At 40.9% G+C, this 13421-nt stretch overlaps 1 protein-coding gene across 1 annotated transcript in view; it reads left to right on the forward strand.

The window, feature by feature from the left end:
• The window catches only part of ACAD11 (acyl-CoA dehydrogenase family member 11), a 60413-nt gene that overhangs the window by 8604 nt on the left and 38388 nt on the right, over positions 1–13421 (forward strand). The window contains exons 4-10 of the mRNA XM_073333229.1: positions 461–622; positions 2786–2950; positions 5801–5948; positions 6528–6649; positions 7424–7530; positions 7907–8033; positions 10654–10731. Coding sequence (XP_073189330.1) covers positions 461–622; positions 2786–2950; positions 5801–5948; positions 6528–6649; positions 7424–7530; positions 7907–8033; positions 10654–10731 — 909 coding nt within the window. The remainder of the gene's footprint in view (positions 1–460; positions 623–2785; positions 2951–5800; positions 5949–6527; positions 6650–7423; positions 7531–7906; positions 8034–10653; positions 10732–13421) is intronic.

The raw sequence follows: 13421 nt of genomic DNA on the forward strand, positions 1-13421 counted from the left end.
CAGAGGCAAATGATAGCCCCTCCCTCCCAAAAATTAAGCGGATAACTTTTAACTGTTTTTGAAATGTGAAAAAACCTTACAAAACTAGAGCTTATTTCATTTTTCAATTTATACACTGAATTATTTGGATTCAGAATATTTGAGATGGACCCAAGAAATACAATCTAGTTTGCAGACACCTCAGAGTTTGGAGGGTATCTGGTTCTAGAGTTCTAGTTCAGGATCTACAAGATACATATATTAAATTCACTGCTCAGGGAGATCCTGTGAGATTGGTAGTTTTTGGATTTCAGTGAGCAAGAGTGCCTTGACCTTCCTGGACAAGAAACAAGTGAGCAAGGAAGAGATTACTGACGCAATGACTGTTAATACATCATACACAACTTGTGCTGTTGTTGTGTGACCTTTCCTCCCCCTACTCTTTCCATCCCACCAAATATCTGATTTATGATGTCTTTAGGGTCGTGTATTCCGAGACCTCTCACTACCTGAAGTCAGTCCAGCGGAGCGATCTGCTTTATATGTTGCTATGATAGAAACCCTGGCCCGGTTGCACTCATTCAGTTTGCATTCATTGGGTCTCCAAGGATATGGCAGAGGACCAGGATACTGTAGGAGGCAGGTAATGGTCTCAAAAACCACTTACTTTGTAATGCCCTTGAATGTTTCATTTGTATTCATTTGGTTACAACACTTCTTATATTAAAATAACTAACATCCTTAAACTACTCAAGGTTTTGGCTTTACCTAATATCTTATAATTAGTTCAATTACTCTACATGTTCTAAAGTGTTTAGAACACATTGATTAAGTTTATGGTCCTATTATCAGACTGTAGTATCCATTCACCTGTGTCGCACCTCCAGATTTGGAATTACACGTGCAGTGGGATTTATATTTGAAATACAACAAAGATCAGGTCTATCTTTCAGTGTTCTTTCTCCTTTCCAGATGTATTTAATACAAATTTAAATCTACTGAGCTACTAAGGGTATAACAACACTGTCAAAATCCAGAAGCAGGAATAGAACTCTCAAGATTAATTTTCATGAATTTGGATCACCTGTGCACGTTGATATAGGGACTTACTTTGTCCCTTTTAGAGGAAGCTGGAAAGGATCTTAATCATGTATTCCAATGGGTCAGAATCTGATGTTACACCAGTATAAATCAAGAATCACTTTAGTGGAGTTGCTGTGGATCTATAGTGGTATAGCCTAGGTCAGAATCTGGTCCTAAGTTGTTCGTTTGTTTTTTTTTGTTTGTTTGTTTGTTTTTTTTAGACAGTTTCCTGAGCTTCAGAAATTGACTCTGTATGTGACTATTTCTTTTTTGTTTTAGTGTGAAGATGTGGAAGTATCAAAGCTTATTGAACAGTATCTCTGAGGAGTTGATCCATGCTGTTTGATTTTCTGTTGTGCTTACATTTGTAACACATAGCAAGGTTATGAAACAAAATATGCACTCAGCCTTCCGCTGGTGATAGAAACAAAGGCTAAAGATTGAGAAGTGCAATTTTCTGCTATTTATTAAACCTTGAATTCTCTTCTGTACCTCATTGGATCTCTAAAATAATCTAAAGCCGGAGGGCAATGAGCAGAGATCAAAATAGCTTGGCTGGTATCAGACGGGTTAAGGAACCAGAAGTCCTTTGGGTGGCTGTAATCAGAGTGAGCAATTGGAAGTGACTGAGAGCTCTGAGGGCTTGAGAAAACAGAGACCCATGAGTAAAGGTGAAATAGAAGCTCAGAGCAGCAAAGCAACACACAGAAAAGTGCAGTGGGATGTGGTTTGTAAACTAAGGGCAAGTCTGCCCTTAAAATGATGCATTGATGCAGGTGCACTGACGCACCTGTGCTACCCTAGCACTTTAATGAAGACGCTCTGAGTCAATGGGAGAGAGCTCTCCCATCGGCATAGTTAATCCACCTCCCTGAGAGGCGTACCTATGTTGGTAGGAAAAGCTCTCCAGCCGACATAGCGCTATCTACAGAGAGGATTAGGTCGGTATAACTAAATTGCTTTAGGGTGTGGATTTTTCACACCCCAGAGCAATGTAGTTATACCATTATAGGTTTGTAATGTAGACGAGGCCTAAAACCATAACAGTGGGACGTTCAAAGGGAGCATACAGGGCGGACTGAATGGGCTGGAGCAGCTGACCATAATGGGCTGAAGAGCTAGAGAAAACAAGATAGGAATATATATGTACAAATTGTAGTAAGTGCAAACCCTTTAGATCCAGCCAGTTTTGTCATTTTTTATGGGATTTTAAATGCATAAGGGAATAACAGAATCAAGCATATTCCTGCCAGTTACATTTCTTCACCTTAAAGTTCTAATTCCCAGGCCCACAACTAGCTGCATATGAGTGCGTCCCTGCACCTGTGCATAGTTATGACTGGAACATAATGTATTCTTGTCCTTTAAATAAAATCATTTGGCTGTGTCAGCCTAGAATCCAAGAGGAGAGAGTGGGGGAAAAAAGAGTGCCAAGTTTACTGGTGAATAGAAAATCTCAACAATGGTCTTTGTCACTATTACCAGTGGAAAAATTGAATGTGCATCATGTTTCATAACCATCTTGGCGACATATTCATAGCCATAATTACAAAAATGAAGAGCAAAACCATCATAGAAAAGGGATGGTATATGGTGACAAATATTTTTTTAACACCTTTGAATTATAACAAGTAAAAAGGAAGTTTGAATGGCTCGCTCCCTCAGCTGTATAATGTTCTGCTTTAAAATAGCTGATGTTTTATGTGTTTTTTATATTTTTCAGGTTACAACTTGGAAAAAACAGTATGATGCATCTGCTCACTTAGACATTCCTGCTATGAACCAGCTGGCTGAGTGGTTAATGAACAACTTGCCAGCTGGTGATAATGAAGAAAATCTGATTCATGGAGATTTTAGAATAGATAACATCATTTTCCATCCAAGAGAGGTACCCCAAACATATATATACATTAACCTTACTTCTTAGTTCTTGTTGTACTGTTTCTCTACCTTCCTACCTACGTAATAGACATTGACGGGCGTTGCAGAGTACAATTTTCTTGAGGTAAATTTAAGGACTACTTAAAACAAATTCACTAACCTAACTCCAATTCATTAGACCTTCTTTTCTCTCTTCCCATCTTCACATCCCCCAGTGCAAACAATCCTGCTCCATTATTGTATTTGGAGTATATAGCTCAAAAAGGGAACCATAAAATCGATGTAAGATATCGATCAGTGATATTTGAGCACATGCTTAGGTGCCTGATCCAAAGCCCACTGAAGTCAATGGAAAGACTTCCACATAACTTCAGGTGGTTTGGGATCAGGACTTACTATTAGTATTCTCACAGGGCCTGGTAGCCCTCCTCATAGACTAGGACCCCATAGTGATAGACTCTGTACAAACACTGAGCGAAAAGGTCTAAATATATGATATGCAATCTCAATAAAAATAAGGGAGAAGGGGAAAAAAAAAAACCTGTGAAAATACGGCAGGCCCACTGACAGCAATTCCGGGCTCCAGGGCAGAACAGTCAATGGGCCACCGCTCTTCTGTGTGCTCTTCTGGCATGGCCAGGGCTTACACATGCCTGCCCGGTTGGTGCCTTTGCCACTGTCAGTACCACCCTGCATGCGCTTAGGAGCATAGATGCCGACTTCCAGACTTCCCAGGAGTGCTCGACACCCACCCCCCCGCTCCATCCTAGGCTCATTCCCCTAATGCCTCATCCCCACCCTACCTCTTCCCACCCCTGTTCATACAATATACAATTGGTGCTTCCCCATAGTGGAGGGGGGCACGATCTAAAGGGTAGGTCATGTGTTTGCCCCCCCCCCCCAGGGTCACTGTGCTCTCCCCACCCCATGTTACCGCGGGGAGGGCATGCTTTGTCCTCCCTCTGTGCCTGCCCCACCACCCCCACATGTTCTGCCACTCTCCCTTGCGGGCAGGAGCCCAGGCAGGGAACAGGAAGGAACTGCTTTTATCGCCAGCCCCTCGTGGTCACTGCTCTGCAGCCCTCCCTGGCAGCTGCTTGAGAGAGCCTGGCTGGGGAGGAGGCGGCTTCAGCTCCCTGCCTGGCACCCAAGCCCAGGCAGGGAGCAGACTTCACCTCCCCAGGCAGGGAGGGCTGTAGAGCAGTGTCTGGAAGGGACTGGTCCTGCCCCTTCCACTCCCGGCATCTGGGCCATGCGTTGCCCAGGGCCGCCCCACCTCTTCCCACCCCCGCTCCTCCCTCTCTCCCCAGTGCCTTTGGCATGCCACCAAACAGCTGACAGCGGGAGGCACTAGGGGGATGAGGATGAGTTGATCAGCTGGGGGGATGGGGTGGAGGGGCCCGCCGGTGCATGCTCAGCACTCAACGCCTATGTCTGGGAGCCCTGCAGCCCACCTGGGCAATTGAAAAGGGCCTGGGGCTGCTACTGCAGCAGTGGCCAAGGACCCCGGGCCCTTTTAAATCACTCGGGCCCCTGGGCAATTGCCCTCCTTGCCCCACCCCTGGTTGGGGGGCCTGAAGTAAGGAGAGTACGTAAATCAAGGCTGGTATCATGTAACCGCTGGAAACCCATGATCTGCCATTCTTTGAGAAAGAGGATTGTTCTCTGGTGTCTGCATGCAACCACACTCTTTCTTGTCAATGGTGTGTAATGAATCATTGGCTGCTTTAGTGCTCCCTTCCCACATACTGTATGTCACTTTGTGGGTGAAAGGTAAACCTAGGCCATATGATCAACAGAATTATTCAACAGTGGCAGAACACAGTTCAGGGTCTGGGCATTAGGTGTAGATTGTGCAGTAAATGACATTTGAGGTGTACTCTGTTTTAAAACAATCTTCTCGAGATCATAAAAGCCAACTACAATCTTTCTGCGCAAGTTTAGTAATCCCTTGTGTGCTAGTTGTTCAAGCATGCCAAACGGGACACGTTTCAAAGGTTCTCCCCCCATCCTTTATAGCAAGGGAACAGTGTCTGTCTATATCAGGGGTTGGCAGCCTTCAGCACGCAGCCCATCAGGGTAATCTGCTGGCGGGCCGCAACACTGTTTACCTTGGCTGTCGTAGGCACGGCCCCCCGCAGCTCCCAGTGGCAGTGGTTCGCCACTTCCTGCAGCTCCCATTGGCTGGGAATGGCGAACTGCAGTTGCTGGGAGCTGCGGGCGGCCATGCCTGTGGACGGTCAATGTAAACCAACTGTATCACGGCCCACCAGCGGATTACCCTGTTGGGCTGCGTGCCAAAGGTTGCCTACCCTTAGTCTATATTGTAATTAAGTTCCAGATTTAGTCTATTGTGCACTGTTATGTTACAAAGAGGGACCTGTGGTTTGAACATAGAACCACAAATTTATGAGTTCTAATCCTGGCTCTGTCACTGACTCTTCTTTGTGGCTAGGAACAGGTCATGTGCTATTTCCTCATCTGTAAAATAGGGTTACAAACTTCCTTGCCTACTTCCCTCACAGGACTTCCGTGAGACAGATTAGAGTGTTTACGAAGGGCTTTAAGCATGAAAAGAGCTATATAGATGCTAAGTGTATATAATGTTATCTCAATAGAATAAGTAAAAATTAATTTGTTCATATAAATGAACACTACTTTTCTCTAGATCCCAAGACCTAGTACTGTATTAAGGAACTATCATCACTGTAACAATCTTATGGTGCACATATATATATATATATATCTCTGTACACCCACACATCCTATATTAGTCTTCTAAATGGGAAGGGGCATGGATGTAGTTAATTTAAGTTGCTTACCTTTATCATTCATTGGATTTTTTTTATTTATTTAGGCTCGTGTTGTGGCAGTCCTGGACTGGGAACTTTCAACCACTGGGCATCCTTTAGCAGATTTAGCTTATACCGCTGCATTTTACTTCTGGCCTAACACAATTAAACAGTTAGGCCACGGGGGTACCTTGAGTTTTAGAGATACTGTAGGTAATTTGTAATTTTGTTGAAATTAGTTTTTAAAAATTGATTTCTATTTAGTTTTTATCTTTATAAACAGTTGATAGCCAATTATTAAGCATACCATACTAAACTTGAAAATAACTTCCATAGTTTACTAACAACAAGTTTATTACATTCTATAAAATTATAGATAGGAAATGTATATTGAAATATACTTATGTGTTTATTAATATTCCTTTAAGTGAAAGGATATTTTGAATGCTCTTTTTCTTAAAGAGACACTGAGATAGTTTAAGCCTAAAATTTAATCTTTTTGTCTTGTCTTTTAACATAATATTATTTTTTTACTGACCTGAAAAAGTGCTGTGTTTATATTTGGTTGGAATTTAAACAGTCCCCATTTGTGTTTGGCTCCCAAATATAACTGCATTATATTAGTGCATGAGAACCAGTATGTGGCACTTACTAGTTTATTTTTGTTGTGTAATTTGAATATAGTTTGTAAGACTAAACAAACAGCATAATTGGTGACAGATTAATTAGAATTTAAAAACGAAGGAAGAGAGAAGTTTTGGACATGCTAAATATTCTGTATGGTTTTCCTAGGAATTCCATCACTTGAAGAATTGATTTCAGTTTACTGCCGCTGCAGGGGTATTAGCGCAGATCTTTCGAACTTGAATTTCTTTCTTGCTCTTTCATATTTTAAAATAGCTGGAATATGCCAGGTAAAATTTTCATTAATACTTAATATATTTTCTTATAGTTTAATTATTATTATTTTGTTTGGTAATGTAAATTAAAAATGTAAAAAAATATTGAAATGTGATAAAGTTGAAAAGCTTCTGTAATTTTATTTATTCTTTTAAAAGCTGTAGCATGTTAGCTGCCTGTCAATAGTAGCTGTCTGGGCTATTGTTCCCTTTATAAAACTACCGATCTGGTGATGGCTGACTCAATTTTTAAAGCAGACATTAGCTTTCTTTAGATTTGTTCATTTTGGGTATGATCATCATGGATGCTAGATGATGGGGGGAGAGGGGGGGTGGGACCTCAGGAAAAATCACATACTGTCCTTTTAAACTCTGAGCATTGTGGGCCCCATCCAGTGCCTATTGAAATCAACAGATGGGAACCCATTAACTTCAGCCGGCACTGGATCAGGCCCACATGAACTTTTTCAATTATGTATATGACATTTGCACAGTAAATACTTGTCATTTGTGCTGCTGATTTTGATGCTTGTCCTTTGGACTTGGACCATTTAGTCTGTCTACAATGGAGTGAGTATTTTCTTTTAGTGTCTCAGTATCGCTACTGATTGGAAATGGATCAATGGCACTAGTAATGGATTCAACTAAAATTTGACCAATTTTTATATTGGAAAACTGACTACTTCTTTTTATTGGGAATATATGCATTTAATATATTTATTTTTATTGGGAATATATGCAATTTTAAGCAGATATTAAATCATATATGTCCGTTTTATTTGGTTTTAGGGTGTATATGCTAGATATCTCCTTGGAAATTCTTCTGCAGAGAATAGTTATGAGTTCGCTGAGATGGTGAAACCCTTGGCAGAAACTGGATTACTGCTCTCAAAAAGGTGAGAGCACTTGTTGGATATGTCTATGCAGGGGTTAAAAAAACACAGCTGGCCTTGGCTCGTAGAACTCGTGCTCTGTAGCTGAAAAATTGCTATATAGACATTTGGGCTAAGGTTGTAGCCCAAGCTCTGGGACCCTCCACCCTTGCAGCCCAAATGACTACACAGCAATTTTTCAGCCCAAGCCCTGCGAGCCTGAGTCAGCTGACCTGGGTCTTTTATCCCTGTGTTGATATGCCGTAAAAGGCTTGGCTAACTCAAGTCAGACCTTTCACAGCTTTCTTATATATTTCTTTAAATAGTTATATTTATGTAAGGAAGTTTGTATTAACAGCAGGAGAACCTGACATTTATTTATTTTAATTTTGTTCCCTAGAACTTCTTTCACTGGTGATGCACAACCCAGTGATACAGGAGAGCTGTTCCAGCAGACTAAAAAAGGCCAGGAGGTTCTGCTGAAGGTGAAGAGGTTCATGAAGCAGCATGTGTTTCCAGCTGAAAAGGTAGAAGCTTTTTGTTCAGGAAGTAGTATGTTTGTGCCGAAATTCAGAGCTTACTTCACAGCTCACATCTTCACTTTGTTTAGGAACAGAGACAGAGCTTAATTTTGTCCAGTCAGTGATATTTTTTGCAGATTATTACTGATTATAAATCAGTGTATGAATTAGTAGTGAATGCTAGAGAAAGAATATTGAATGCGAGAAAATACTCTACTAATAACAAATATAATAGTATCCCTCACAGTAGAGAAGACAGAACTGTTGTAGGGAGTGAGTGCAAAGGGAGTTCCTGATGTTGGACATAGACAGGCACTATTGCGCTCTGACTAGCTCACAAACTGGAGGATGTTGATGGTCCACAAAGTTATACCATACTGGGTCTGCCTGAATCCTGGCCCAGATTGTTTCTCCTTTAGCTTTTCGAGGTTCATGGTTCTTCAGATCCGAGGGAGTGCTGAAAGCAGGAGATTAGGAGTTGATTCTTGAGTTCCCAATGTTGCTGCTCACTTAAGTATGATCCTAGGGATGTTGCTCAGCCTCTCTCTGTATCTATTTTTTTCTCACAAATTTGTTTATGATGATTAATTGTTTATAAAGTGCTTTGAGATCCTTAGTTGAAAGTAACTCTAGTATAATCATTGCCAACTATGTTTGCTTAATGTGTTGTCATGACTAATGGTTGCATTACAGCTGCTGCAAGTTCTGTATGCACTGTGACTAACTCCCTTACAACATCTCTGACCCTAAGGACAAACTGCTTGTTGGGAAATTTGGGATTAAGTCTGAAGATCCAAGCCTTCTGAAAGAAGCAGTTTTTTGGCTAATACTCTACTTGGATACGCATTTTGTCCCTGATTGTTCTTTGCCTGCAGCGCTAGGTTGTTTGTTTTCTCTGGTCTCTTGTTTGGTGTGTGGGAGGTAACATGCCATGCAACCAGGTTAATTTGATAGAAACTTTGATGTCCTGCTTTAATGATGTTGTTAGAAGATAATGTAATATTCAGTAAAGTATTTGACTGTAAGTTCCCAGGCCCATAGGACATTGATTCTTGTGGAGCCATAATATGCTACTAAGATTGTTAGAGGCTTGATTGCCTCCCAGAGGGAAGAATTGCATTGGAGGGGTGTTTGTCATCAAGGAGGAAGGCTGCTGTTCTTACCCCCAATCCTGGATGGAATGTTTTACCTTTCCCATAGCCCTTTCTAACAAGGTTAAGCGTTGTCTATATCTGATATTAAGTACATTTCTGTAATATACCATCATGCCCTCAGTTCCTAGATGTGTCTGACATTAATGTAGGCTTGAAAGCTGATAGTGGAAATGGCCAGAGAGGTCCATAATTATGAAAAGATGATTTCTTAATGTACCTGCTCCAGATGAGTTCTTGTTTCTGAAAGATTTTCTCAAAGGTTGAGCAGCCATCTTTTGGTCACAACTAGTTTTGTTTCTCTTCAGGAAAAAATGTGTTCTAAGGAATGTGTGTTTAACTAACAAAAAAACAATATGGAACGTTCCCTACGTAATCCTTTAAAGGAAATGCATGTATGTTTTTGTTTGTTTGCTACAGCTGGGGTTGGGAAGTCAGGACTCCTGAGTTCTATTCCTAAATCTGCAAAAAGAACAGGAGTACTTGTGGCACCTTAGAGGCTAACAAAATTTATTTGAGCATAAGCTTTCATGGGCTAAAACCCGATGAAGTGGGTTTTAGCCCATGAAAGTTTATGCTCAAATAAATTTGTTAGTCTCTAAGGTGCCACAAGTACTCCTGTTCTTTTTGCGGATACAGACTAACACGGCTGCTACTCTGAAACCATTCCTAAATCTGATTCACTGTGTGACTTTAGGTGGGTCATTTAACCTTTCAGTATAATGAGTCATTTAACCTTCCAAAAGTTGTTTGAAAAGTGCTTTGAGATCCCTGAATAAAAAGCACTAAAAACTGTGAAATATAATCAGTGCATAAAAAAATTAGTCTTCAAAATTCCCATAGAGAGCAACATTTAGCATTAGGATTGCTATGAAGGGCACAACCGTATATAGTGCTAATATCTAGCACTCGAAATGACCGAGTACACAATGAAAAGATCACCTATTTAAAGAGAAACAGCTGTATTCTTCATGTTTTCACTTGTTGCATACTAAAATTGGATACCTAGCTTGCATGTTGCAATATTCCACTGGTAGTACTACATGTGCTGTGTCAACATAGTCAGCTTAAATTGTATATAGTAATGCTTATTTCATCACAGTGTCATTAATTTTGTATACAATTACCATTCAAGAATTACTAGTCATGACAAGTCCTTACTCATGTCTCCGGAAAATGTTGAACTTCAGACACCACCAGAAAAGTGTTTTGAATAGCACTGAGTCACTTTTATATCTGAAGTGAGGTACTGTTTTGGCTAAAGTTCATGAGGAGTCTCAAGCCTGTTTTAGATGTGAGGCATAATCAGATTGCAATTAGGTTTTTAATTTTTTTTAACATATACAGTACTATTATACAATAAAGATGCACTTCTAGTATGTAATAGGAATTCATTGCGGTTTGTGGAGATTGGGAAAGAGGCAGTAGAAGAAACCATATATTACTTTTTATTGTACGTTTGTTTTTTTCCTAAGGAAGTGGTTGAGTACTATGTCAAAGATGAAAATTCACTGGACAGATGGAAGAAACCTTCAGTGATTGTGAAACTGAAGGTAATACAAAGTGAATGTTCGCCTGAGTATTGCAGTGATGATGGAAATGAGGGAGTTTATGCAATTGCCTGAGCAAATATTACCTAGAGTAGTTTACCTTTTAGACCATCATATTTCTCTTATGCATATAAAATACAATACGCTTTTAAAAAGGAATTGCAGTTTAAAAATCCATGTATTTCCCAAGCTTTTGAAAGCTGAGGAAAATAAAACCTTTTGTGCCCCTTACAACCCTGTCATATGGTGATGTTGTGATAATTGGGCCTACACATTTACCGTAATGGTGAACTCAACTCCAAGAAGTGAGCATAATTTCATAAGATGTCACAATAACCCATAACAAATACTGATGGGGAAAGATGCAAAAGCGGGACTGATTGAATTCGTCCAAACGAAAAAGCCTACTGATATAACTTAAGGGCTGTGTTAAGATCATGCTTGGTAAACAAGAGATGCGGGGAACCAGAAATCATTGAACCAAATTGGTGTGTCAGAAAATAGGCCTAATTGGTGAACAAAATGAGAGGTCAGGGCTGTTCCACTCATCACTCCTTTTTGGAAGAGACTTTGGGAGGAAAAATTGGCTGCTGGAGTGAGATTCACCATCATAGCTGACACCCCTGCCATCTCATGGGTCCCTGGACCCTCTTCATCCTAATCCCTGAGAAAGGTTCTAACCAGAGCAGGCCAGAGAGAGGGAGCCAGATGACGTTGCCATCTCTGCTGGCTCTAGCTAAATCCCAATTACCACCTGCAGTGTGAGACTTTGTCTTGCCCCATCCCCCACAAGTCCTTTTCTTAACTCTCTCCTTTTTCCTTCTGTCTGATAAGAGTCTGGCTTAGCTGGCCGAGACTGCATATTTTGCCATATGTCTGTAAGCCTTTGACAGTGGCTGATAACACTGTGTGCTGTATATGTATTTTTCCAGCAGTGAGCTTGCAAGTGACTCAACATCAGAGACAGAAAATGCATCTTCTGTCTTTCCTATTTATTTTCTATGTGTTATTACTATCTTAAAGACTGTCAAACAAGGATCTTTTTTTTTCTTTTAAAGACACTCTCCAGCGAAAGAGAGAAAGGGAATAAGGATTGTTCTTGAAATGAAAGCCTTACTTTACATTCCAAATGCTTTAACTGTTTTTTCCTGCTTTTCTGTATCTTTAATAAAAGGATTTTAATGGTGTTTGCCAGGGTACTAAGCAGGCTGAGGTCTCTGTATAACTAACCCTAAACCTTGTTTAAGGTTTTGTTTAGCCCAGGTATTCCATCTAGACTTTTTTACAGTCTTACACAGTATAAGCGGCATCTCAGAGCAGATTGTGGTGTTCTTCATATTGGTTCTTCATCTCCTTTCTTACGTGCTTTGAGCAGTGAAATAGTTAATAACACTGACATTTAAAGTCTAATCATTTCAGAAGTTAGCGCATACCGAAATGAATGCAAAAAAAGGAAGACTTGTGGCACTTTAGAGACTAACAAATTTATTTGAGCATAAGCTTTCGTGAGCTACAGCTCACTTCATGGGATGCATTCAGTCAATGGGGAAGTTCACACCTCTCAAGCTGCTATTTCAGGCTCTCTGCAGTCTCCAGCAGAGGTGATTACATCAGTTATAGCTGGGTCACATTTTCAAGTCTTTATTCACAACCAGAGCAGCTAGAAACTTTAAAAAAAGATGTGAGACTGGAGAAAAAGTGGGAGGCCTGTCTGAGAGCTTGTCTACACTAGGAAGTTGTCCACAAAACTTTTCTTTCACGGGTACTTAAAAAAGCCCCCCTGCGAAAGACAAAAGTTTTGCGAACACAAGTGGCAGTGTGAATGCGGCTTTGTCGGCAGGAGCGCTCTCCTGCTGACCAAGTTAACGCCGCTCACGGGACTGGAAGTATTTTGTCTGCCAAAGTGCGGACAAAGTACCAGAAAAGAGTGTTTACACACACTGATTTTTAGTGACAAGGCTGTGTCGAGACCGCATTGTCGCCAAAAGCCGTGTGGTTTAGATAAGCCCGAAGTCTTTCCCTTCCTTCCCTCTCCCACCCCAGCACACGTGCAGGCACATACGCGCACACGCTCTTTAGAAAGTGCTGTGCTTATACTTGAAACCGTTTTCATTGTTATGTTGACATGAACAGAATTTGCCTCACACATTGCTAATCTATATTCCAGTTCTCTATTTTTAATACAGCTGAAATAAAGTATTCACAGTGTCTTTAGGGGGTACCCTGGTCCCATGAGAAGGGAGGCCCTGCACCACTGTGGAGAGAGAGCTCCTTTCTTTAGTTGTCCTGGGGTTGGAGCATACCATCACAATACAGCATAGTGCTGTACAGGGGTGATGTGTGCTGAAACAATTAGCCATCTCCTCATTCATATAGCATAGATTCCTAAAGCACAAAAGGAAAACAATATACTACCATGCAAACCAGAATGCATGCATGCGCACACAGTGAGTTATCGCCATTCTAGCCAGAATACTTCATGGAGCATGCAGATTTTTTAACAGTTGTTCTTTTGAAGGAGTGTGTGGAAGCTTGACATATACTGTCTGGGTGGATATTCCGGACTTATGTGGCTATGTGGTAGAAACCCTGGAGTTCAGGCGTAGGTGAAGGAAACAAAGAAAGGGTGAGTGTGTGTGTGAGAGAGATGTACACATGGAAAAAGTTAGGGAGAGCTTGAGTGTGAGGGGGAA

This window comes from Lepidochelys kempii, chromosome 2, assembly GCF_965140265.1.
Source record: "Lepidochelys kempii isolate rLepKem1 chromosome 2, rLepKem1.hap2, whole genome shotgun sequence".
NCBI lineage: Eukaryota > Metazoa > Chordata > Testudines > Cheloniidae > Lepidochelys > Lepidochelys kempii.